The sequence below is a fragment of the Capronia epimyces genome, assembly GCF_000585565.1.
Source record: "Capronia epimyces CBS 606.96 chromosome Unknown aczIQ-supercont1.6, whole genome shotgun sequence".
NCBI classification, from domain to species: Eukaryota; Fungi; Ascomycota; class Eurotiomycetes; order Chaetothyriales; family Herpotrichiellaceae; genus Capronia; species Capronia epimyces.
In genome coordinates this window covers 1,114,658-1,139,574 of record NW_006912909.1, presented here as the reverse complement: position 1 = coordinate 1,139,574, position 24,917 = coordinate 1,114,658, and the positions used below count along the sequence as shown (strand labels likewise).

Sequence of the window (24,917 nt, the reverse complement as noted above, 5' to 3'; positions counted from 1 at the left end):
TCACTCCCTAGGCTGTGAAGTCGTCGCCGTTGTTACACAGTCGCTTCTCGCGGTTGATGCCGCTTGTGCTCGAAGATCTGGTGCAACTGTTCTGTGCAACATTGGCGTTGCTGTTTGCAGCATACCCGACTTACCTGGCTCGCCTCCCCAAGATTGCTGCCCGAACAATGGGTTGGAGCCTACCCCTGCACGCGTCTGTTCAAACGATCTCATAGGCGTCTGGGCCTGCCATCCGAAGAGAGCACAGTGGCTGCCAGGTGCATGCGGCATGATGGGAATCACAGACAGTAGATGCAACTCCCCTCACAACAACTTGCAGCACACCATGGCAGCGACGCAGCCTAACCGGCCCCTCCTTCAGAGGAGCGGCATGCGTAAAGCACGGTCTCCGCTAGCCACAGACGATGACTACCATTTGGCCCCTCCATCAAGACATGGATCAGGGCAGGGGCACAAAAACACGCAGGCTGGGTTGAACAAGATCACCTGGTGAGCTGAAGGTGGGCTAACTAGACTCCATGGTGGTTGTCTTTCCCGGAAAACCAGGACCAGCGCGTGCACTGCCGGCCACCCCTGCCATGATAGATGTCTGCGGCCTCTCCATCCCTCTCCATCCTCCATCCTCCAAGTTGCACCCTTCGTCGAAAACGCGGAAGTTGGACCACACTCGAGCTATACAGTCAGATGACATCCACATTTCGGTTAGGTTGAATATAATACAACCCGCATTTGCAAGCCAGTGACTTGTTCTGCGGCCCTTTGCAAAATGTCCAAGCAGGGGGCCAAACGCCCATCGACGTCATGCTGAAGCCATCGATTCCTCCCTCCAGACACTTCCGAGACACGTCAGCCACCTCATCCTCCATCCAAGACAAACATGAACCGCCCCGGCTGGCGAGGCGGGAAGAGGAGGAGGAGAAAGAAGATCTCACACGACGCCACCGGACACACTAAGGCCCATGGACACACTCAACACTTGGAGACCGGCACTAGTGCAATTTATTGCCTGCCTTACCAGGTGATTCACAACGCCTGCCGCGTGAGATTATGGCTAGCATACCGCCGGTGGCCGGGCCGTGATTACATACAGATGCATTGTCACAAAGGACTGTCGACGGATCAAGGTTCAAGAACTAGGGTGATCGTCCTCCACTCTTTCCCGATGTCTCGACACCGCCCCAGTACAACACGGCATGGTCTGTGCGTCCGGACATGGGGGGTTGTCAGCCGTCCGTGGTTGTGAGTCGAAAGATCGTCCTCGATAGAGAGATGTGAGAGATGAGAGATGAGAAAAACGCTGGCTTTGCCGTCTTTTCCATGTCACTCTTGGTGCAATTCTCTAGCTCTAGTCTGTGGCCCAATCACGGCAGCTCAAAGCCTGACAAGAGAGTGCTGCGCTGCGAGGTCTTCAGCTCTGCGGCCGGCTCCTAGGGAGTGACAGTGTCCAGGATGGCCAGTGCTGATCTCTGCTTTCGTGACTAGGACCCTCTTCGATGGCACCTGAGGCCGGTGTGCTTGTTCCCATCCCCCAGCCTGCAGCAGGTGCTGACCGCATTCCACCTGCGCATGCTTTCCGAACCTTGGCAGCCCATGGACGGATACCTCGTACTTGGGAAAATGGACGTCCCCTGACCCGGTCTCAATCGAGCAACTGCCAGATTCGGCGAGTTTCTGCTCAAGATTGAATTTACTAGGTCGACAGGGCAATTGAAGTCGATCCTACACGCCACGCGACCAGCTGAAGCGTACTTCTACTCCCGAAAAGAGAAACTTGGGAAATCCTGCCCACGGTAAGCGGATTATGCAGCTTTCACCCTCAAATATTACCACGTACGCCCTATTTCGACAACTTTTGGAAACGAACAGGGGATTGGGCGTTCGAGGGTTAGACCGAAGAGCATTCCTCTGACCGAATACGACCCTGTTCATACTGGTTATGGTGAGTACGGTACGCTGCTGTTGAAGCCCCTGTTTGCAGTTCTCAAGACAGTGATCTCGGCTCTGCACATGATCCTCCATAGGACTAGTAATATACAACCACCACCACCACCACCACCACGACAATGGTACTGTCTCAACCGGGGTGAAAATTGAACGATAGATTTCATCGCTCGCCGCCGTCAATGTCCTAGAGGGTTGACTCGGAGACTGATTTGCTGGGTCTCATAAATCGGCCGATCCCTAACAAACCAGCGCCATCCCTCCGGTCTCATTTGCAAGCCTCTCTCTGCGCTCCTCCCCAGGTGGTCCAGGATCACACTTCGCAACCGCAACCGTGTTCCACTTCGGCTAGGATTTATGGCCGATAGAACTTTGACTCCACAAACGGCATCTTGGCCACCTCGGCCTTTCTGACATTCTTTCGAACTTTGATTCCTACTTTTGTCCCCTTCTTATGGAAACCATTCTTGATGTAACCCATGGCAATGTTCTGCCCACCCAAACTGGGACTGGGACATCCAGAGGTGACATGCCCAATGACATGATCTTCGTTTTCTAGATCAACGATCTCTGCTCCCTCACGTGCGGCCGGACCCTTTTCAACAAGAAACCCGACACGGCGCTCCGGCATGGTCTTAGGAGAGGCCAACTGCTTATTGATGATTTCGTGCCCATTGAACGGTGGCGTGGGGTTTTCGACCCTTCGAGACTTACCCACCAGCCAGCCCAGAGCGGCCACAGGCGGGGTGATTGTATCATTGAGATCATGCCCGTAAAGGCACATGCCAGCTTCCAAGCGAAGCGAATCCCGGGCACCTAGGCCTGCCCAACGAACCTTAGAGCCATCGGCCGTGAGCGCCTTTGCAATCGAAGTTGCCAATTCCGTGGCATCGCCATTTTCAGGCGGAATCGAGATCTCGAACCCGTCTTCGCCTGTGTAGCCTGTGCGGCTGATGAGGAGGGATGGCGTGTTCATGCCGGACTCTGGCAGTGTCAACTGCAGCCATCGACTGGTGCCGAAGTAGAGAGTGTCAAGCGAGGAGTCGTAGCTCTCGTCCTCAGTGTCGTTGAAGACCAGAGACTGGAGCAGCGGTGCCGACGCCGGCCCTTGCAAAGCCACTAAAGCGTGGTGGTCCAAGATGTGCCAGTTGATTTTGTCCTTGGGAGCGGACTTTGATTCCAAGAATTCAGACATCTCGGCCTGGATAAAGGCCAGGTCCCCCTCGCGACAACCTGCGTTGGTGACGAAATAGAAACTGTCCTTGCCGATACGGGTGATGACGGTGTCGTCGACAATGCCGCCGTTCTTGTTCAGCAGGCAAGATAGCGTCGAGTGGTGTTTCTCAATCTCGTTGATCGCGCTCGGGGTGATGGTCATCAAGAATTCCTCGGCTAATTCGCCTGACAGCTTATGTTGCACCATGTGTGAGACGTCGAAAAGCGAGCCGTTCGTCCGTGTCCACAGATGCGAGTCACGGTGCGATTGGCCGGGGTATTCCAGTGGCATTGAGAAGTTGGCGAACGGAACCATTTTGGCGCCCAGCGAGGTGTGCACATTGTACAGCGGCGTGTACTTGAGCTCTTTCTCTGGTTCGGAAACCGATGAGGAGGCATGCCGATATTGAGAGACGATTGCTTGTCGCCTCGACAATTGCAGCAGCCTTGATGTCGTTGTTGGTGTCGATATCGACTGGGATTGACGTTCTCGTGAACGCTGTTGGTGGTCGGTTGATAAACACGAAGTTTGCCGCGGAGAGCTGAGAAGATTACTCAGTTCTCTCCTTGGTGCGTACGAGGGAGCTCTGCTTCCTCGCGAGCTCACAGCCAGTAGTGGCCTCAAGGTCTGGTAACGAGGCATGCCGGCTGAAAATCTGGACACCAAGTCTTTGATAGATAAAGTCAACAGATATTATCGGGCTTCACCGGCGGATTGCATCAAATGTCCTCCTCCACAGCCTATCTCAAATCGCAAACATGCCGTACAACTGAGACACTCGAAACTGACTGTCCAGACTGAAGCGTCGCGGGTATCTGGCTCTCTGCTCTTATGAAGACTGTGAGGGTGCAAAGGCCGGAGACAGGGCCGCGAGGTCGGAGACATGGGCGGGAAGGAGTTGGGCGACGCTAACCAATTGTAGGGTTAGTACTGCTCTTGGCAGCACTTCTCAAGACTCTGATTCAAGTTTGTTCGCTGAGACGCGGATTTTCCTCTCTTCTTTTCCTTCCTCCTGCACGGTCTCCGCGTTCAAAGAGTCGCATTCAAAGCTTACGCACAGCAGAGACGGACTATCGCAGTCCTTGTCTCCTGCATACCCTTCGTTTCCGTCCTCATGGACGAAACTAGCTTTGGGAGAAAGTCCCCGGACCGCCCTACCCTTCGAGATTCTCATTTCGAGGAACGTTAGGACTTGCCGAAAGGCGCCGCCATCAAAGCATTTTCACTGCGGCTTCTATTCTCTGCCTCCCACTCTCCTCTGAAGACCCTGTCTTCCCGATCTCCGACCTCGTTGTCGTTTGTACTCTGTGCAGGTTCTTGATCTGTTGTCCCTGTTCGACGCTGACAGACATCTGGACGGACGACGATATGAGTCCGTCCTTTGGGTTTCGGCTAGATGCTCTGATGCCGAGGCTGGGACTTGATCGTGGTCATCTGCCGGAAGAGACGGTGAGGGTTCACTGGGAGTCGGGTCCAGGACACTGTCTACGAGGGAACAAGAGTCGCACCTGGAGGTTGCGCAATTCGTCACATGCACATAGTTATGCGATTGCTCAGCACATGCCCTCTTCTTGCTTCGGTGACAAAGAAGAGCGCTGCGGAGTAACTCGACGGGGCTTATTCTTGAGGCGCGGAGCACCACTACTCTCTCTTTTGGATCTGTAGCTTATGGTAAAGCGGCGGCCCGAGCTCCCTCAGGGATCTAGGCTTGCAGATGTCCTTTCGAAGGGACCAGACCCGTCTACAGTGTGGATGCCGAACCAAGGAAAACGGAAGGATACGAGAACAAACAGACAAGCAAGCAAACCAACATACAACGGCCTGCCTGGAAGAGACGGATGGTGAAACACATGGCAAGGTTGAGGGAGAGTGGTTTCAAATGATGACATTTCAATCAATAGAGTCAAGCACTTAAGCCTCCATGACCTCGAAATGAGCATGGCTGGTTAGTGACGAGAAATGGTTGTATATCTCTGATGAAGCATACACAAGCCCTTCCTGCTGGAACTCGACTTGTAGTACAGAAAATAGGAAGAACATGCCAGCAACAGAGGCAGTTGATCAATTCTAGCCTGTCCTATCGTTGTTTCATCTGTTCTTCTCTCCCACTGACGCCGGCACTCTGACCTTTTGCTTCTCGGCCACCTGGATCCCGCGCGCGTATTGTATAATGTAGACTGCCACATCCCATACTAGTGCAATGACTGTGGCGCAAGCGACGGTCCAGACATTGATGCTCACGCCACCGTATGGGCATCTGGGAAACCCGAGCAACCATTCGATGTACCAGGGGAACCAGCCCCGCGGATAGGTGAAAACAGGCGTCTTCGCATGCCAGAACTGCAGCGCAAAGCGCAGCCCGCTCGTGCATGTCCATCGGATCGCCGTAGCTTTAGTGTCGAAGGACGTTCGTGCGGACGAGACAGCGGCAGCTGGCGACTCATGTCAGTGGGAAGGCCCATGCTACTGTTTGCGCGTATTCAGGATCCCTCACCTTGCTTGTCGTATTTTTCCAGGGCCTTGTCATGTTGTCTTCGCAATTTCGCCCACTTGGAGAACTCGTCTTGGGCACTGACAGCGTTCATTTCTCTTTTCAGACGGACCACTTCACGGCGGAGACGAGTCTGTTCTTGGATATCGTGAGAGGACTGGAATGGCAGCCGACAGTAGAGTTGCCATAGCTTCAAGCCACGCATGTCAGCAAGGGGACTTAGGGCAGAGACAACGGCCAGAACGGGCTCTGTACGTACCAGGTCGTTGAAAGGTTTGGATCCGATGGTCAGTATCAGGTGGCAGACCAACTGGATGAGGAAGACGGTGACGAGGAGGGAGACCATGATGGCGAGGGAATTGTGTATTCTGTCCAAAGCTGGAGATTCATCAGGGATGTCTGCTGGCCTTAAAGGAAATGGCTGCGCGTGTTTAAATACTGTTCCTAGTTGCCCGTGAGGACCTGTGAGGACCTGTGCAAACTGAGGGACGCCCGCCCAGGTGGGCGCCTGCCACAATTTCGACTTCTGCCTTGGCGAGTCAGGGATGACGTGGGGAATCCCTGGGCTGACTCGGACATCAAGCTCTCCCAACTACGAGTACCTAGGTACCTTGTATACCTGTGGTACTACTCCACTAGTTGCTGCATGTCTCTGGGTGCATGAACCTCTCAACTAGACAAGGCCAGGTGTACTGAGCCTGGGCAAAGGGTTGGACTAACATAGGATTGCAGGCACTCAAGTGTCAGCAAGCCAAGCAGAGTCTAGGCGGATCACATAACGTTCCAGACATGCTACACATGACAGAAGAGAAACTGCCTCCGAGAATATATTAAATCGTCAGGATACTTCTTCAGGGTTGAATGTAAGTGTTGCGTCACCAACTTGTCCCCAATGCTGTTCAATCATGCAATGAATTGGCCATCTGTGTCCAGGCACGCACCGATTGCCGTGAGCGATGATACGAAGAGGCCATGACCTACAGCAAGAGGTCTCCGTTGCCGGCAACCCCGGCTTGAGGATGGTACACCTGCTGCGGAGCATTCTGACTGACGACATAAGGATTCCCTGCTACACCGCCTGTGGTAGGGCTGGTGAGGATGTCTCCACCGCTATTATCACTCAGGCTCAAGTTTTTGAAGTATTCATCTGCTGCCTCGATTGCGGCCTGGTGCCCTCCGAGCGGTGTGCCGCCTGGCGTCGTAACAGTCGTGTTCAAGAGCGACGGAAACGCCAGATTCATTCCGGGCGACCCGAGCGCACGGCTCAAATCCTCTTTCTTACGCTGTAGAGCCGGTGAATCTTGCAGCCGACGAGGCCGTGCAGCGCGGAATACTTGTTGTACGGGTTTCAAGTAAATGGTCGCAAGAGTGCCAATGCCCAAACAGAGTTCTTCCAGGGTCGTGGGGTCAAGCTTCTCGCTCTCCGCAGAGATGGGTGGTTTTGTGCCCATGACCACCTTCTTGGCCGTCACCGGGTCGCTAGACAAAAGCCGCCAGTACATGTATCCTCGATCGCGGAGGTCCGGGTCATCGGTCTCCTCGGTGCACCATTTGAGCACTTGAGGGACGAGGGAAGAACCCTTCGTCGGTCGATGCAGGAACAATTTGACCGTCGCGGTCAGCAGGGCGAGTTGGACCTCGATAGATTCCTCGTGAAACGTGGAAAGGTAGTCTTGAAGCAGTGCATCGGCATTCTCAATCCGATCTGCGTACTCTCCAATGATCCAGATGATTGCTGCTTTTGCCTCGGGCTCATCAAGCTCGTCAATCTGCCCGATCACAGTGGAAATGACGGATTCATACTGATTGGGGTATTTGCGAAAGATATTCTTGATCACCACAGTCGCTTCCTGGACGATGTATGGGATCTTCGCATTCACGAGGTCGAGGAGTGTATCAATGCATAACCGGGCTGCCGATTCGATCTTGATCGCAAGCTTCCCAATTGCGCGAACAGCCTTACGCACGAACTGGACATCAATCTCGGTCGCGTATTCCCGTAGCTCGTTAAGTACCACCGAGATATTACTCTTGTTCGCCAGCATGAAAATCAACTCAAGTTTGGTGACTTTGACATAGATAGGGTCGTTGTACTTGCAGAAAAAGACGCGGATGTCATTCTGGAGAACCTCAGGTCGTTGCTGAAGTATGAGGATGGCGTTTCTCAACGCGAGATACTGGATCTCCGGGGGCTTGGACAGGAGGGTGATGAGCGGGGGCGATAATTTGCGCGACAGTTCCTCCACTTTTCTCTGGTCGGAAATGTAATTCATCAAGTACATGATGACACGGATGCAGGTAAGAACCACGGCCGAATTGGAATGAGCAAGCCGAGAGGCTATGCGCTCCGCTAACAGGAGTGCTTCTCCGGACTCTTGGGGTACATAGGAGGTCAAGGCCTCAAGCACATATGTCTGGGACCACTCATTGCAGTCCGGGAGAATGGAGACAATCTTCGACGCACTGGTATAATCGATCGTCAGTTTGATGTTTTCGTTCCTCTCCCAGATATCTTGCAGTGCCGATAGTGCACTTGCAACAACGGTCGGATTGTCGTCCTTCAGCATTCTGTTGAGTCTGTCGATGAGATCTGACACTTCGATGAGACGTTTATCATGATCGTAGACTTTGGCAACGGTGATGGCCGCAGTCTTTCTCACGTATGGATCTTGATCCATCATCAACTTCTTCAGTGGCTCGATGGTACCTTCAACGAATTCTCGAACATGAACATAGGATATCGTCCGTAAGGCGAGCGCGCGAATCAACGGGTTTGTATCTTGCATATCCTGCAAAATTAGTGCTATCAAAGGGAAGGATAATGAAGGTTGCTCACCTCTTGCAAGACAGGCAGCGCCCGGAGAGCAATATCAGGCTTCAAGCGAGCGTAATGTTGAAGGTACAGGAAACACCTGAGAGTTGTTTAGGGACCAGCGAAACTTGGGATGAGGTGCTGGACGTACATTTTCTTGATCTCAAGCACTGGAATTTGCATACAGGCTATAATGTCGGGAAACAGTGCGATCATATCGTTGTTGCTCATCGTCATGTTGGCAACAATCTTCTTGAGAGCATTCTTCTTTGCCGCATGGTTCTTATCTTTTTTGCCCGAGTTGACTAGCTCTTGCCGAAGCTCAGCCACTTTACCCTGTTCATTCATGTAAGCGTGTACTCTCCAGAATAGCTAGATAGATCACCGCTTCAGCACCATCTATCTTGTGAGGCTTTCCGTGATTTGGTCCCCAGTTGCATCGCTTCCCTTCAGACGTAGGCATATGTTGAACTTGACCTCTCTGTCTTGAGATTCAGGGATATGAGGCTCTGGCAAAAGGGGCCGACAGAGGGATAGCCCACGGACGAGAGATGGCAACGTGGAAGCAAGTGACCTTTCCACCAACCGGTGGAGACTGCATAGAGACGTTGACACATTCGACTTACCCTTGCGAAGAGTTTCGCGTCTCCATGCCCAGAAGACATGTTCGGCGGTGCTTCAAGTCAATTTAGACACAGTATCTCCGTGCGGGTGACCACGGCTTCGGTTGTTGGGTGTGATGGAGTGGGAACTCAGTCAAGGGCTATTCAAAAAGGTTGGTGGCGTTAAATTCATTATGATAACGTCGACAGGACCAAAAGGCATCCACAAAGACAGAAAAGACCTCGTCGTAAATTGGCTAAAGTCAACCGGTTTATAGCAGGTCAAGTATGAAGCAGGGCTCGACAACATGGAAGTGGTCATAATAGGAGTCGCGTACGACGGAGGACGGATCCTCGCCGGGGTTGCCAAGGGGCCGGAGGCTTGTTTCTCCGATCCTGCCTGCGGGCGCAGCATGTAACATCAAGAGACGGACAACCGACAACTCCAACTCCTCAGGTTCTCGCTTGTATCGCCTCGTCTTGCCGCGACAACTCAAACAAGATGGTTGCTCCACAGCCCAAATGGGTTCTTGAATTGAACAGCGGCCTCCCTGCAAAATCGAAACATGCAACTAGCATACCCGATCCTCCCGGCCTTTCAGCTTCCAAACCCATGACAGGGAAACAGGTTGGTAAAGCCATCCTCTAGAACGACATCTACTGACCAGGCCAAGAAATCACAAGCTGCCGGAAGGAAAATACCAACCACAGAAGAGACCGAGACGTTGAAACTAAAGAAGGCATGGGAGGTTGCCCTTGCACCTGCGAAGCAACTACCAATGCAGGCTATCATGGGATACATGTCTGGAAATTCACTCCAAATTTTCTCCATCATGATGGTCTTCATGCTGTGAGCCTCCTTGTATGATTCCATCTCCGGTTCAGCACTGATCAAGAGCAGTTTCAAGAATCCCATCCAAGCCATTTCGCAAACAAACCTAGCCTTTTCCAGATTCGAGAGCCCGGGGACCCGTTCACAAATGCTGGGGATCAAGGCGGTCTATGTGCTAATGCAATGCCTCCTCCTCGGCCTGGGTATCTACAAGGTGAACAGTATGGGCTTATTACCCACCACAAGAAGTGACTGGTTGGCTTGGGAAACTGAAAGGCAACCTCTAGAGAGAGCATATTTTGCATTCGGTCAATGATATGGAAAGGTCCGGCAGCAATCATGCATTGTTCTAGAACTCCTCACTTTACTCCACGACTCTTCGCTGCGGATTCTCTGCGGCTGTTCCCATGATTTTGACGTTTTGCAGTCCTGGCGTTCGCTTTTGTTCATTCTCCGGATCGCACCATCAAGATCCCTTTTATCCTCAGATTCTGATTGTGCTCTTCCCTACCGAGTTGGGCATCCTCGCGGTTGAAGGGGCAGAAAACACGAATACAGAAGTCGAACTCATTATATTGACAGTTCGTCAGCTTTAGGCTTCCAATATCTTCCCAGCTTTGGTTCTTTTGCCATGATAGAGTCTCTAGGGTTTCGAAAACCGAACTTTCCGTGGATGGTGACCTTCAACACTATCTTGCTGCTCCTCAAGCTGAGGGGGCTTCGGGGTGTATTCGCTTGAGTTTTCCACAATAGCTACCGGTTCCTGATTTCCGGCAACATGGGGTTCTCCACGTTCGAGCGCAAGCGCTTGCAGTCTTCCAGCCAGCCCTTCACCGGTGCCTTTGGAGAGAGATAGTGCCTGTAAGAGTTAGCGGTGTTGTGGTAGACTGTTAGTACCTAAGCGGACTGAAGGCGAGATGGTCAAGGTGGCATTGTGGAAATCAGGCAGTCCTCAGAAGGCAATACTTACATGGAACGAGTCGGAGAGGCTCTCAGGACTGAATTCTTCTAGCAATCTGACCTCAACTGCTTGGACCTCTCGAAGCCAAGCGGGCTCTGTTCCAAGTTGAGCTCGAACAAACATTGTCCTATCCCGGCAACTTTTCGAGCACCATTTCTCCATCTCCGCCTTATCGATGAGAGCAAAATCTTTCCCTCCTTTCCTGTTCCAAATCTTTTGACCGTTGTGGGCCAGTTTTTGATTTGGTCTTGGGCAAAGTGCATAGCCGCATCGATTGTCTACATTCCGTTCATAGATCAGATCATCGAGGTCTGCCGCTTGAAACAGCCCCAGGCACTCTTTGAACAAGGTGGCATCTGAGGGCTGGGGACGTGCTGGGTCAGCATCCGGCTTGGACGGCAAGTCAAACGCTTCTACTACGAGATCTGCGATTCGAGCTTGTAGTTTCTTTCTGTCTTCGATATCCAAAGCATGTCTGAGAGCCGTTGCACGAGCACGACTTTCACGATCGTCTCTGGACGTCGAGTCTGCCATCACCTGCCGAGTGCAACGCGTTGGTTTCCAGAATGGCAGGTCTCCGTCCAAAGAGAGGTGATCTCATGCGCAATCACATTTAGTTGGAGTACTGTCAGCTTGTGTACAAACATTTCCAAAGGATGGTGGCAGATATTTTATCTGCTATTAGTAGTAGAGCGGAGGTGGATTCACGACTGAGGACCTACAGTAGGGTAACGGTTGTCCTGCCCCACGTCAACTGCACGGTCAAGGCTACACTTGAGCGCCCGCTGCTCCGTAGGCAGCTCTACCAGCTCCGTCCATCTCTCTTCACTTCTTTTACTCGGGAATCGTCTCACCATAGGTTTATGCGTACTAGAGGCTTATGATTACTAGTACAACTGCCTTGGTTTCTAGGTACACCCTCATCTTGGCACAGCCCTCCGCGTAAGGTGGCGCAGATCCTGCGTCACCGCTTTGTCGAGTAAGATCAGTCGATCAACAACCTTCTACACTACAAAGATACCCATCTGCGGTTGAGGAGCTTCTCACAAGCAAAGATGCCTTCCCTACCCTTCAAGGTTAAGGCGGTATTCGAATACAAGTCCGAAGTGCCGGATGATCTGAACTTTGAAAATGGCCAGATAATCACTGTCACAGAGGAGGAGGATGAAGATTGGTACACCGGGGAATACGTTAACGCGGCTGGAGAGAAATTTGAAGGCATGTTTCCCAAGAACTTCGTCGAGAAGTATGAGCCGGCCATTCCTTCACGCCCGGTGCGAGCACAGAAACGTGTACCGGTTGTTCCAGACGCCTCCGAGCAAGCCCCAGAACTTCCAGGCTCGCAGCCTGTCCCTCCGCCCGCCGAGCATGCTGAAGCCGTCCAACCCGCCGAGACCCATCAGGAGGAGGAATCAGAGAGATCCAAGGAGTCAGAAATGGGGCGTGGAGAGGGGCGGGTCGCAGCCCCGGCAGTGAGACAACTAGCAGAACATGAGAGCGTCGCCCCCGTAGCGGAATCTCATCCCCCAGCGTCGGTCTCGAAGTCTCCCCCAGCAGTTGCAGAGAAGCCAATATCGAATTCGTTCAGAGATCGAATTGCTGCATTCAACAAACCCGCTGCCGCGCCAATAACGCCTTACAAACCAGGAGGAAGTTCAACTTCTGGGTTTATTAAGAAGCCGTTTGTTGCTCCTCCACCTAGCAGGAACGCCTTTGTCCCGCCTCCACGGGACACCCCCATCCAAAAACCATACCAGCGTGAGGAGGATCCAAGTCACAGTGAGCCGGAGCCAAGAGAGACGCTGGAAGCTCCTACTTCTCAAGAGACGCAGGCAGACGATCAACCCAAACCACAAAGTCTCAAGGACAGGATAGCTCTCTTGCAAAAGCAGCAGTTGGAACAAGCTGCCCGGAATGCCGAGAAGAAGGACAAGCCAAAGAAACCGCCCAAAAGACGCGTAGAGCCCACTGAATCTACTGAGCAAGCCCCACCACCTGAAGCAGCCTTATCCAAGGTCGACACCAATGAAACTGTCGGACGCTCATCTGCAGATTTGGGCGAGGAGCATCATGAAATGCCTCATGGACCTCCACCTCGCCGTCCATCCAACCTGGCCAGCGTCACGCCTCAACCTCAGCCGTCGCGTGAATTGGTGAGCGACACCAACGATGCCGATGACTCTGGGGCTGGGGACGACGAAGACGCACCAGAGACCTCTACTGAAGAGGAAAGACCGAGATCTCAAGACACCGGCCAACCTCTCAGAGAAGCTACCCAGGAGAAATCCTTCGAGGAAGAGCCAGATGTTACAAATGAAGACGAAGAAGGCGAAGAGGGCGAAGAGGAAGATCCTGAGGTTCGTCGCAGACGAGAACTTAGGGACCGAATGGCCAAAATGAGTGGAGGGATGGGAATGATGGGAATGTTTGGCGGACCCGGGCCAATGGGGCTGCCTGGACCCGGTAGAAAGCCAAAGCCAACCGAGCCCAGTCGGCAGTCCTCCGAGGTGCATCAACAGGAGGAATCCCAAGAAAGAGCACCAGTGCGCATTATGGCTCTTCCAGGGTTGTCAAACGCTGGGCCGAGGCGGCAAGAAGAGCCTGTAGAGTCAGAAGACAGCGACGGGGACGAGACCGCTCAAGCTACGCCTCAAGTATCTGCACCACAGGTTGAAGCCGATGATTATGTTTCTCGACCACCGCAGCGACGTTCCACAGACCGTGCTGCTCCACCACCGCCTCCTCAAGGTAAGCCGACTGTCATAGGAGAGTGAGTTCGACATACTAAGCAGGTACAGAACGCGCGCCTCCCCTTACGCCGGCGCGTGAGACCCGAGTTGCACCACCACCTCCTCCTCCAAGCACGAGAGCCGTGCCTCAACCGCCTCAGTCTCCGACATGTAAGTCACGTTACCGCTCTGCTAGTATTTGACTGACTCTTCTAGCTCGGCCACCACCTCCGATTCCACAAGGAGGCTCTCCGACCCCAGAAGAGTTGTCCGATCAAGAAGATGAGGACAGTGGCGGTGTCCCTGGTGACAGTTTTCCCAACGAGTCGGCCGTTTCTGAGACTCTTGCCAGTCCAACTAGCATTCCACCACCACCACCTCCGCAGACGAGAGTACCAGACCTTCCAAGGCTAGACACAGGCGAGACGCCCGCTTCTCTCGCAGCTGAGAAGCGAGCTAGTCGACCTCCCCCTCCAATACCAGTCAGCCCGACAGTTGCGTCTCCCCAGTCCAGGGCTCCTCCGCCTCCTCCACCAGGACTGGCCCCTAGTCGCCGTTCAACCAGCGATTCACGGGGTTTTGCTGCTGTACCGTCATCTAGCGCCGGTTCAACTGACGAAGAAGAGGTTACGGAGTACGATGGAGATTATGACACTGACATTGCTTCAAGCGCGAAACACAAAGATGCCTTGAAATCTCATAACCGGAACTCCAGTATAGACGGTGGAATGCTAACGGACGATGCGACGAAGCCACCAAAGAGCCCGCCTGCTCGTTCTGCGCCTCCGTTACCCCCAGTTCCTGCACCTCGTGATGTGCCACCTCCGCCCCCTCCTCAATCTGCTCCCAGGGCGAGGAAATCCCTTGATGCTCCTCGCTCGGCTCCTCCGCCTATCCCGACCGCCAAAGTAGACGATGATGATGGCTACGATCCTTATCGATATTCTGCACCTCAACACCCTGCTCCACCCACTCATAGTAAAAGTCACTATACAACAGTGCTCCAATCTCCGAAAGAGGAGCTTGAAGAAGACGACCTGTACGATGCTACCCCCGTGCAAACTTCGATACCACCCCCACCCGCGGAGAGAAATCCTCCTCCTCCTCCACCACCGGAAAAGTCGGAATATCTACCGCCTCTGTCCCATGTTCCGCCGCCGCTGCCGACAATATCGCCGCGCCAGTCTCTCGATGCGAAAAGAGTCGGCACAGGCCCTAGGCGCTCGATGGAGCAATCGCGGGCCGGAAGCGAACAAGGCTTCATTGCTCACGATATCGACTTAGGAAAGGAGACGATGTGGTGGACTCAAGAAAACACACTTCCTCCGTCATTACAGGGCAGATCCGATATTCTGTACGAGATGGAGACTTCTTCGTCGACCAAGCGTGGTGGTAGAACCGCCATCTCTCGAGATGTTTATGTCCTATACATGGACTATTCTCAGACCACAATTAACGCTAGTTTCGATGCAGCTGATCCATCCCACATCACACTCGAACAGAATCACGAGCGACCACCGTCCGCCCCACGACGCGACCAACTTGAAACTGCGTCGGGCCAGTACGGCGCGCAGATAGCTAGGGCTGCAGGAGCACTGCTTGGAGCTACGGTTGGCGATGGTAGCGCGCGAGCATTAGTTCTTGAACTCCTCAGGCCGCATCCTACGGCCCTGCTGCCAGTTGGGACAAGAGCTTATGGCGCTCTCGTGTATGCCAATCTCGGCAACGCTTCGACACAGCAGTACGATGAAATCCGACCTGGGGACATTGTGACATTCCGCAACGCCAGGTTCTCCGGCCATAAAGGGGGTTTGCACTCCAAATACAGCGTTGACGTCGGTAAGCCGGAGCACGTGGCTGTGGTGATCGATTGGGACGGGACAAAGAAGAAGATACGTGCGTGGGAACAAGGCCGAGATCTAGAGAAGGGTAAGAGATCCAAGGTCAGAGAGGAGAGCTTCAAGGTAGGAGATTTGAAGAGCGGAGAGGTCATGGTCTGGAGAGTGATGCCTAGAACTTGGGTCGGATGGGATACTCCCAAGTCGTGATGCGGACAGGCTGTTCGAGGTAGTGCGGGCCCTGGGTATTGTGACGAGCATGCTTCCAGAAATTGACCAGGACGCTACATCTCTTCCAAAGTGGTTGACTAGAGCCGTAGCCGTTCCCCGGAGTAGAAGTAGATGGTCCATTGACTCAACATGTTCACGACATTCAGATACATTATCAAACGGCTCTTCAGGTGTGTTGAGGCCAATGTCCTCCCTCTCCTAGGGGATTCAGAAGTCAGAAGCAAACTTATTAATCCGGGGCAACTGGGAACATAGAGCATTGTATTTGCGTTGAGGTGCTGGAATGGGGGTTGATGGTAGAAACTTGAAAGCCATGAGATCAGACGAGGCTGAGAGCCAACTGCACCTTACCTTTTATTAGCCTCAGGACTCCTTGGCCTGAGACTTCAGGGCGGCGGCAAATATTATGTAGCGGCCTGAGCAGCCATCACTTGCCGAGCACACCACCCACTGCACTTCAAGCCACTTGGGTCTTGGGACCTGGCTCTTTGCATCGTTCACGCGCTCCAGCTGGACATTGTACACACTACTCCATATACTGTCTTGTATCTTCTGGACGGCCGTGCCAGCTGGTCTCAGACTCTGCCTCGTTCCCAAAGCCCTCACCCACTCCATCCTCGGGATCACGAGCCCTCTCGATCATGTCTTCCTCCCTCGACGAAGAGGCCAGCATCTCTATCCCCAGCCTCGCCTTCGTTGCCGTCCTCGGCTACTTCATCTATCGATATTTCCTCTCAGGTCCAAGATCAAGGACAGATGGCAGCCAGACTTCCTCGTCCCGAAATACAGGCCTCCGATTTACCCCGGCCCAAGTCGACCAGATCGCGCAGATGTTTCCGCAACTGAACCGTCGCGACATCATGTGGGATCTCCATCGGAACAGGGGCAGTGTGCAAGCCACCACGGAAAGAGTTCTTATGGGACGAGGCTTGGACCCGGTAGGTCACCCGCGAGCATGCCGGTGTCGCGAGCGTGGGCAGATAAGACATTTATTAACCCTGGGAATAGGCACCGCCATCTTTCCAGCCGCCTGTTTCATTCCTGACCACGTCGTCCGAGCCTACTTCCCCTCCTTCCACCACATCGGCCAAGCCGGTGACTCCAGATCTGATCACACGATACAATCTACAGTCTAAAGTGAACTCCAAAGGGAAAGAAAAAGAGGAAGATTCCCCGCCGCCTGGATGGACAAGTAACAAAGATGCACGGCAAAAGATGCTCCAGCGACGGAGAGAGGAAATGATATTGGCAGCCAGGAGGAAACTTCAGGAGAAAGATGCAGTCGGCGCTGCGCCTCCACTAACGTGATCAGAGTCTCTTCCTGCTTTACTGGGGAATTCATGAACATTCGTCCACAAGCCAATGCGACGGGTTGTTGTTTATGCATGATCAATGAACATAATTTCTTTATACGTTATGAAGGGTCATCTCATGTCATCTCGTCGTCTTCGTCGTCGTCATCATCATTATCCCTCCTGTTCTCTCTTTCCTCTTCTTCACGATCTCGCCTCGCCTGTTCTCTGCTAGCATCAATCTTTCGGAGCCCGCCTATCACTCCCGTGAGAAAGCCTCGGGATTCGGACAGCTCCATGGCGCCTACGCCATCTAAGCGCGTACCTTCCCCGTCGCCGGCCAAGGTTTCCACCTCTTTGCGTATCTTGGCCAGTCGAACTTCTCGCAGATCTCTGAGTAGCTGTCGTACCCTGTCGGGCTGGGCGACATCGTCGCTCGCGGCTTCCAGCAACATTTCGGAAATCTCATACCAATGGTATGGTAGCGCATTGGGAGTGGCGGACGCAGTGCACGATTCGACAAACGGGGTTGTGGCGTAGAACGACTTCCCTGCAAAGTCTGCCTGTCTCGTAGGAGGTATTGTAGGAGGTAGAGAAAATGAGTCTTGGAAGTGCTTGGTCTCTAGTTCGAGGATCTCTTCCAGACTTTCCGGATACAGCCAGGGAGGAGGGACGATGTTGGCACGTCGTTGGCGTTTTAATAGAATTGCAAGCCACAGGGGAAGCGTTGTTTTCTGCGGGGGAATGAGAGGCCGTGTGGTGCCCTGTGCAGAGAAGCGATAGCATGTCAGTTCTCTTCTTTGGGTCACCGAGAGCATGCCTCGCACCTCATGTGTTGCAGAGGTCGCGGGACTGACTTACGCCCAGTAAGTCGAGGCGATCAAGGCGCTGGCGCGGGACGATGGTTACTTGTTCCATTTCGCACAGAAACGCCACTTCGGCGGGGAGGAGACCAGGAGGGTTGGGGAGCGCCATTGGTACTATGAGCACTGCCTTATGTCTCCAGGCTCCTTATACTAGGGTTCGTTTCGAATAGAGCAGGAGACGTCGGACTGGAACCGATGCCATAGGAAGCCAACTTGAACTCGAGTCTGCGTTGCGCGACGCGCCGAGCAGTTGGGCCAGAATGGGCGTAGTGTCATGCCGCTATAACGTTTCAAGACGGACAAGGCTGAGTGAGGGCAAGACGTGTCTTCAAGGCCACGGGCATGTTATTTTGTACATGTGTTCGGGAAAGTTGTATCGCCGTTTGTTCCCAGCTTTGCCCACTCCAGAATCAGTGCCTTAGTCGAGTGTGTCTTACAACCCAACCCGTCCTTGTCATTCAACGCCTGCGAAACATAATCGGCCAAACAAACTCTCGCGGGACTCCTCCTCGAACCTCAAATCAAAGTACGGAGTACTAGTCCAGCAGTCCCGTCTCTTCCCTGGACTTCGCTCCCCTCCTCGCCATGTCATATTTTGTTAGCCCAGAATTCCTTCGTGTCCTCGTTCTAGGCTTCATCACCAGCCTGCACATGACATGGCGACGGCTCGTCAACCAGCTAGTCCCGGTCCCATACCTGGATGAGTTCTTCCATGTACCTCAGGTGCAAGCCTACTGGTCCGGGAAGTGGTCACATTGGGATCCGAAGATCACCACTCCGCCGGGGCTGTATATCTTTTCCTACGGGCTCAACTCGTTTCGGGACCTCTTCTACCTAGACTTCAAGCCGTCCCTCAACGAATGGAGATTCACCAACGTCCTGCTACTCTACATGTTGCTTGTTGCATTGTATATCCTCACAGCTGTGGAAAAGAAGACCGTTAACCATGCAGGCATTCTTCAGCGAGAGTTCAGCATTGTTATGTTCCCCTTGATCTTTTTCTTCTCCGCCCTATATTACACCGACCTATTCAGCGTCTTCACAGTCGTCCTCACTCACATCTTCTGGTCCGCCAGGAGCTCGGCGGATGGGGGCAGGAAAGTGCTGTACCAAGCCCTCCACCTTGTGGCTGGCCTAGTGAGTCTTGCGACCCGACAGACGAACATCTTCTGGGTAGCTGTCTACCTGGGAGGGCTGCAGGTTGTTGAGAGCGTCAAGCATCAGATCGGGCCTGACAAGGTCCACGATCCTCCCGTGTCTGAAGCATCCTTTGAAGGTTAGATCAATGGCTCCCATTTTGCAATCTATCAAATTCCTCTGCACAAGTGTCTCTAACTGCGGGTCCAGATTACGCTACCACAAGCATCTCTCTTGCCCAGGCTGGCATCGCAATGATCCCACCACTCCTTCTCGACCTGTGGCCGCAGGTCTCCCTTCTTGCCGCTTTCACGGCCTTCGTCATTTGGAACGGTGGCGTCGTCCTAGGTGATAAAGACAACCATATCGCAACCATGCACCTCCCTCAGATGCTCTACATTTGGCCCTTGATCATCTTCTTCTCCTGGCCCGTCATGCTCCCTCAACTGTCCTATATTCCCGCCCTACGGACACGTCCACCTAGACTGAGCACGAGTCTCACCTTACTCGCTCTCATGCTCGTCACGGTCAACCTGAACACCGTCATCCACCCGTTCACACTCGCTGATAATCGACATTACACGTTCTACATCTTCCGAATCCTTCGACAACACTGGTTTCTCAAATATGCCGCCGTGCCTGTCTACTATATCTGCGCTTGTCTGGTCATCGGGGCCCTCGGCGGAGCTACTAGGGAGCCGAGGCCAGTGCCGCCACAGAAATCCCAAATTCGCCTTTTATACGGACACGATACCGTGCGCGTGAGTTGGATACTCGTATGGCTTGCTGCTACGTCCTTGTCGCTAGTCACGGCCCCCCTGGTTGAGCCTCGATACTTCCTCCTGCCTTGGTTGACCTGGCGGCTGGCGGTGCCGGAATCTACCCCCGTACCTGTCCAGCAGAGTACGGCTCCGGCGCGGCAGATTAAAGACTCTTCTCATGGTGCTCCTGCGTCGCGCTTCACGTGCAGCTTGCAGGCTGTGTTACGTTTGGCGGCTTCATACTCGACCGCTCTTGAGCTGGTATGGTACCTACTAGTCAATATGGTCACATGCTACGTGTTCTTGTATAAGGGCTTCGAATGGCCGCAGGAGCCGGGGAACACGCAGCGGTTCATGTGGTAGTTGCTGGTTCATGGTTTTCATCTATGCAATCTGACTGACCTGCCCGCCCTTGCAGTGCAGCCGCCGATATGTAGATTTGGGTATCTATATATATGCATTTGCAAATATATACAGCAGACTTTTATAAACCTGCGCCACTTGCCGGTGATCGAAGCGTCGACCGACCGGTCGAACGGGGCTGCATCCAAATAAAGGCAGATCCTGATGTCCCCAGCTCCTCAAGATCAGGCTGGAGATGCGCGACATTCATGAAGAGCGCCCATGTGCTTGCTCATTGCATCTGTTCGAATGCCTCCTTTCTGTACCCCGGAGCGCAGGAGATAGATAATACATCCCGCGTGTTCAATAGCTGCGTACCCAGCTCTGGGCTTAAACATGGACCACGCTGCCGAGTCTCATCACAGCCGCGACCTCGTCGTCGATCAACGGTCCTTTGTACTCCTTCCTCCCTCGGATATAGTACCAGACAATACTGAAGATGACCACGCCGCCCGTCACGACGACCGAGTAGTTCATCGTCTGGTAGTCGACCGGCGTCGCGGGCGGCCATACGCTCCAGAAAATGACGAATATCATGTACACGCAGGCATAGGCGTTATTGATGGTGCCCAGAATTCCCGGAATATGCCACGGGCCCCAGACCAACTGCGCCTGGACGACGGAGACCTGGCGGTCCCGTGCCACTGGAGGTTCGATGGCGGCGACATCCGCATCCCGGTCCGCGTGCGGAGATGCTTTCGGTTCCGAGCTGTCCTTGGGGGTAACATGTTTCTCGAACGGACCCGAGGCAGCGTCGGCGTCATCCTCGCCGAGCGGAACTCCTGGAGTGTCTTGCTTGTGGGGCAGCACATGGCCCTTGACTCGGTGGTAAAGCAAGAATGCAGCAGGGAGGAAATACGAGCAGTAGAAGCCGGTGATTGTGAGCGAGATGACGTCGTTGAACGCAGTAGGTGAGCCGATGTAGATCAGTGTGAGCAGGGCAGCAAAACCCGTGACCACGGCGACACCGACGATGGGGATTCTGCTCGCCGGCGTGACGTAGCTGATGGTTTTGCTGAAGGGCGTGCCCCGGTCACGGGCAAACGACCATGTCATCCGGCTGGCGGTGGTAATGATACCGGTCGCGCAAGCCCATGTCAATATGAGGACAACGGCAACCATGACTGTGGCGCCAGCGACAGATTGGACGCTATCTATGCGGCAATGTCAGCGGACTTCTGTTGATGAATCATACTGTGTCCCTGGACAGCTCAGCCTTACCGTAGAAGACCTGGATAAACGGATAGCCAGTGGCTGTGTCTAGAACAGTGTCCACGTCACCAATACAAAACAGAACAGTCAACATCATGACGAACCCCACCATGCCGTTGATGATCATGCTGAAACAGATTGCGCGTGGAATATTTTTGGCTGCGTTCGCCACTTCCTCGGCCATGTGGACGGAAGCATCTGCACCGACAAACGTCGCGACGTTACCTGTTGGTGGTTCAGAGTCAGCGAACATCCCAAGCGTAACCAGCAGCAAGCTCAGAAAACTACTTACCCAGAAAGCCGACGCAATAAGACAAGCCTTGGGTTGGCCAGCCGCCCTCGTTGAGAGAGGTGGTAAAGACGAAAGAGGCCGAATTGTGAGGAGAGTAGACCCAGAGAAGAGTCAGAATGGTGATGAAACCGGCGATATGGAAGACGATGATGAAGATCTCGAATCTAGGAAGAACGCCGGGGATGACGACGTTGATGAAGATGGCCACGGCAATCACCAGCCAGGCCAGGAGCGTGCCTTGCCATTCCTTTGCGATATAGTCTGGGTAATCGAGAATGATTATACCCTGAAGCATAGTCCCGGCGAAGATGGTCTCGGTCGCAACGGTCGCGATCCACGCCAGCGAGGTCAGCCAGCCAATGATGTAGCTGCAGAACACCTTGTATCCCGGTGGGGCGAGCATGTAGACCCAGTAGTACTGGCCTCCGGCGATTGGGGCCATAGAGGCGAGCTCGGAGATGACCATGTACACCGAGAGAGTCGATGACCAGGCTATGATGAAGCCATAGACCAACCCTGCCGGACCGCCATTGTCGAAGCCCTGGCTGAACAGAGCCAGGACTGTCTCCCAGGTGATCAATTCACAGACGGCAAAGCCGAACAGCGACCAAAAGCCAAACCGTCGCTTGAGGACTTGTTTCTTGCCCAGCTGGGCTAAGGTGGTGCTGTCGGTATCTGAGGCGGTTCGAGACATGTTGACAGGTGCTTCTGGGAGGTCGTGCTAGTTTCCGCAGAGAGAAGCGTTGTTGGGCGCAGTCGCGTGCAGGCTGGTAGAGAGCTCACGGCGACAGATTTGGGGTGAGAAAGGAACAAGCAAACAAACAGTGATGCGGTCCTTTTGGGTCAGAGATCATATCCTCAGGTTCGGATCCGAAGTGAGTGGATATCTAACCCGAGTGAGGCACAATTTCCTTTCTATCAAGAAGCCTCGTATCTCCCTGTGAGGCTCATCGACGGGGAGGAGAGGCAGGAAGGAAAAGTGCGCTGGGTGTCGAAAGACGAGTGGGGATCTGGGCGGAGACTGACGACGGGCGACGATTGTACAACGTACGGGGACTGGACACTGGGACACTGGACGCTGGACGCCTGGATCGATTTGCCCACGCCTCTTGGAAGGGGTCCATGTTGCATCGTCGGTACTAAGGTAAGTAGTTAGCTGTGTAGATACTAGATAGCGGTACTAGTAGACGGTATGGGGTCAGATGATGGGACCGGCTCTTGGGGGCAGGGGCAGGGAGCAAGCAGCCATACGTACTCCGTACTGACCATTATTACCCATGGCAAAGTACCGCAGGCAAAGGAGGAATTTGTGCGGGTGATGTCTCCAATGATCCAATCCCCGGGCTGGGAAAAACATTTATCGCCCAGCCGGTCCGCTTGGCGCCACCCGATCATCCGGCCCGGCTCATTGGTCAGCAGGAAGCCGGAAAAGCTTACTGGAGCTTGTCCTGAAGCGGACTGTCTTTCCTCGACAGAGATAACCATATCTTGATATCAAATTGTTGTCGTCGTCGTTAGCATGCCGGGCACCCGGAGAGGGCTGTGAGTCTTAGTCTTTCCATTGATGATATACAAGCTGAAGCTGTCCTCGGAGAGACCGGAACAGTAGATAACGGGGAGACTTAGACCTGACAACGCCGCTACCCTACCCGCCTGCAGCTCTCGAGTAACATGAGAACATCAACTGGACTCCGGCTGCTACAGAGTTAGTAGCGCCACGTGCGCACACCCAAACAACAGAAACAGTCACTCAGGTGGAAAGGCTAGGTATGTACGGACAGCGTATACTCCCTACCTCGGTACGCACCTGCAGCAGACTGCTGTCGTATTTCGTATCCGCCGGACGAATGAGGCGCAAACGTGGCGCAGTACCGTGTGGCGCAGGCAGGTTCGTGGCTGCTTCGCGAAGGTGGGGGAAAGCCATGGTGGCCAACTTGCGTGGGAGTGACGTCGGGTTGCCTCACTGCGCCTTCATCCTGACCTGCCTTATAAAGGACTCAGTACAACACAACATTATCTCGAGGATAGTCACTCCCCCAAATATACTTTCTCATTAAACTCCGTCTCGAACTCGAACATCCCTTATTCCACCCAACGCCTCCACCACCCGCTTCAAAATGTCGACCACTGTCCACGTCAAGAACATCTCTCCTGAGACCAGCGAAAAGGAGGTCAAGGACTTCTTCAGTTTCTGGTGAGCATGAACAAATGACGCCTACTGTACATTGACCGAAGCTCACTTTGTATCAGCGGAAAGATCACCTCGATCTCTGTTACTCCTGAATCCTCTACCCCAGATGCACCCAAATCGGCCACAGTAACCTTCGAGAAGGAAAGGTAAGCCAGAACTGTACAGCAAAAACAATTTGCACCATAAACTGACAGATTGATAGTGCCGCTAAGACCGCGCTCCTTCTTGACAACACTCAACTTGGGAAGTCACAAGTTCACGTTTCCACTGCAAGCACCATCGATGACGTTGCCGCCAAAGCTGGCGCTGCCGTCTCATCCTCGACAGGAGACGACCATATTGCTCAAGAAGACAAGCCTCGATCAAGGATTGTTGCGGAATACCTGGCTCATGGCTACGCGCTCTCGGATAATGTCATCCATAAGGCTATAGATTTGGATAACAAGCATGGCTTCAGCTCACGATTCACCGAGGCTTTGCACAAGTTCGACGACAAATACAAGGCAACTGACACGGCAAAATCCGTGGATACCAAATACGGTGTGACAGATAAAGCCCTCAGCGCTTGGGGTGGGTTCAATTCATACTTTGAAAAGGCCTTGGGCACCCCTACCGGTCAAAAGGTCCGAGATTTTTACAGGCAGACGGATAAGCAGGTCCGGGATGTTCACTCGGAAGCCAGACGTCTTGCAGATCTCAAAGCTGGTAAGACTCAGGAACCAGAGCAAGTGGAAGGAACCGACAAGACAGTTTGCAAATGCGGCGGCTCGGAGGGTGCATGCGCTTGTCCAGCTGGCCATTGCGCATGTGCCAATTGCGCAAAGAGCAGCGACTCAGCAACCAGCGAGGTTAAGGAGGCTGCTCAAGCCAGCGGGCAACAGTTGCCATCCGGGAGTGTTTGAATGAAATGGCATGGACAGCAATCATTGCTCGAGTATCATCGGGTGCACCATCGGGTGCACAAAGATTCCCAAACAGTGTAACTGCTCTTGGTTCGCTTCAAGATGGCCTTGAGCTATGACGACGTTGATGAGATGATGGATGAGCTCAAAGGAGCTACGGTAGTGTTATCCTAGCTAGTCTTCCAAATGGAGTATTAGGCAACCTCATG

General features: G+C 53.5%; 11 protein-coding genes across 11 annotated transcripts; 5 read left to right on the top strand and 6 right to left on the bottom strand.

Moving 5' to 3' along the window:
- Nucleotides 1-2,296: 2,296 nt before the first annotated feature.
- A1O3_07293 (glycine cleavage system T protein) lies at nt 2,297-3,472 on the bottom strand (the record flags this gene model as incomplete). Its single annotated transcript, XM_007737403.1, has 1 exon — nt 2,297-3,472. One exon carries the CDS (start codon nt 3,470-3,472, stop codon nt 2,297-2,299), a length of 1,176 nt encoding a protein of 391 aa, XP_007735593.1.
- Nucleotides 3,473-5,245: 1,773 nt separating this feature from the next.
- On the bottom strand, nt 5,246-5,994 carry A1O3_07292 (uncharacterized protein; the record flags this gene model as incomplete). Its single annotated transcript, XM_007737402.1, has 3 exons — nt 5,246-5,589; nt 5,652-5,838; nt 5,908-5,994. 3 exons carry the CDS (start codon nt 5,992-5,994, stop codon nt 5,246-5,248), a joined length of 618 nt encoding a protein of 205 aa, XP_007735592.1.
- Nucleotides 5,995-6,625: 631 nt separating this feature from the next.
- A1O3_07291 (uncharacterized protein) lies at nt 6,626-8,808 on the bottom strand (the record flags this gene model as incomplete). The annotated part of the gene is made up of 3 exons (XM_007737401.1): nt 6,626-8,437; nt 8,485-8,560; nt 8,612-8,808. 3 exons carry the CDS (start codon nt 8,806-8,808, stop codon nt 6,626-6,628), a joined length of 2,085 nt encoding a protein of 694 aa, XP_007735591.1.
- A 756-nt stretch (nt 8,809-9,564) lies between these two features.
- Nucleotides 9,565-10,210, top strand: A1O3_07290 (uncharacterized protein; the record flags this gene model as incomplete). The annotated part of the gene is made up of 3 exons (XM_007737400.1): nt 9,565-9,690; nt 9,731-9,912; nt 9,964-10,210. 3 exons carry the CDS (start codon nt 9,565-9,567, stop codon nt 10,208-10,210), a joined length of 555 nt encoding a protein of 184 aa, XP_007735590.1.
- Nucleotides 10,211-10,537: 327 nt separating this feature from the next.
- Nucleotides 10,538-11,389, bottom strand: A1O3_07289 (uncharacterized protein; the record flags this gene model as incomplete). The annotated part of the gene is made up of 2 exons (XM_007737399.1): nt 10,538-10,753; nt 10,865-11,389. 2 exons carry the CDS (start codon nt 11,387-11,389, stop codon nt 10,538-10,540), a joined length of 741 nt encoding a protein of 246 aa, XP_007735589.1.
- Nucleotides 11,390-11,910: 521 nt separating this feature from the next.
- Nucleotides 11,911-15,632, top strand: A1O3_07288 (uncharacterized protein; the record flags this gene model as incomplete). The annotated part of the gene is made up of 3 exons (XM_007737398.1): nt 11,911-13,603; nt 13,654-13,755; nt 13,801-15,632. 3 exons carry the CDS (start codon nt 11,911-11,913, stop codon nt 15,630-15,632), a joined length of 3,627 nt encoding a protein of 1,208 aa, XP_007735588.1.
- A 662-nt stretch (nt 15,633-16,294) lies between these two features.
- Nucleotides 16,295-16,961, top strand: A1O3_07287 (uncharacterized protein; the record flags this gene model as incomplete). The annotated part of the gene is made up of 2 exons (XM_007737397.1): nt 16,295-16,591; nt 16,662-16,961. The coding sequence occupies 2 exons, from the start codon at nt 16,295-16,297 to the stop codon at nt 16,959-16,961; spliced, it is 597 nt and encodes a 198-aa protein (XP_007735587.1).
- Nucleotides 16,962-17,082: 121 nt separating this feature from the next.
- Nucleotides 17,083-17,920, bottom strand: A1O3_07286 (GINS complex subunit 2; the record flags this gene model as incomplete). The annotated part of the gene is made up of 2 exons (XM_007737396.1): nt 17,083-17,709; nt 17,807-17,920. 2 exons carry the CDS (start codon nt 17,918-17,920, stop codon nt 17,083-17,085), a joined length of 741 nt encoding a protein of 246 aa, XP_007735586.1.
- Nucleotides 17,921-18,396: 476 nt separating this feature from the next.
- A1O3_07285 (uncharacterized protein) lies at nt 18,397-20,072 on the top strand (the record flags this gene model as incomplete). The annotated part of the gene is made up of 2 exons (XM_007737395.1): nt 18,397-19,087; nt 19,159-20,072. 2 exons carry the CDS (start codon nt 18,397-18,399, stop codon nt 20,070-20,072), a joined length of 1,605 nt encoding a protein of 534 aa, XP_007735585.1.
- A 369-nt stretch (nt 20,073-20,441) lies between these two features.
- A1O3_07284 (uncharacterized protein) lies at nt 20,442-22,309 on the bottom strand (the record flags this gene model as incomplete). Its single annotated transcript, XM_007737394.1, has 3 exons — nt 20,442-21,265; nt 21,333-21,548; nt 21,616-22,309. 3 exons carry the CDS (start codon nt 22,307-22,309, stop codon nt 20,442-20,444), a joined length of 1,734 nt encoding a protein of 577 aa, XP_007735584.1.
- A 1,423-nt stretch (nt 22,310-23,732) lies between these two features.
- On the top strand, nt 23,733-24,708 carry A1O3_07283 (uncharacterized protein; the record flags this gene model as incomplete). The annotated part of the gene is made up of 3 exons (XM_007737393.1): nt 23,733-23,809; nt 23,866-23,952; nt 24,009-24,708. The coding sequence occupies 3 exons, from the start codon at nt 23,733-23,735 to the stop codon at nt 24,706-24,708; spliced, it is 864 nt and encodes a 287-aa protein (XP_007735583.1).
- Between the last annotated feature and the right edge of the window lie 209 nt (nt 24,709-24,917).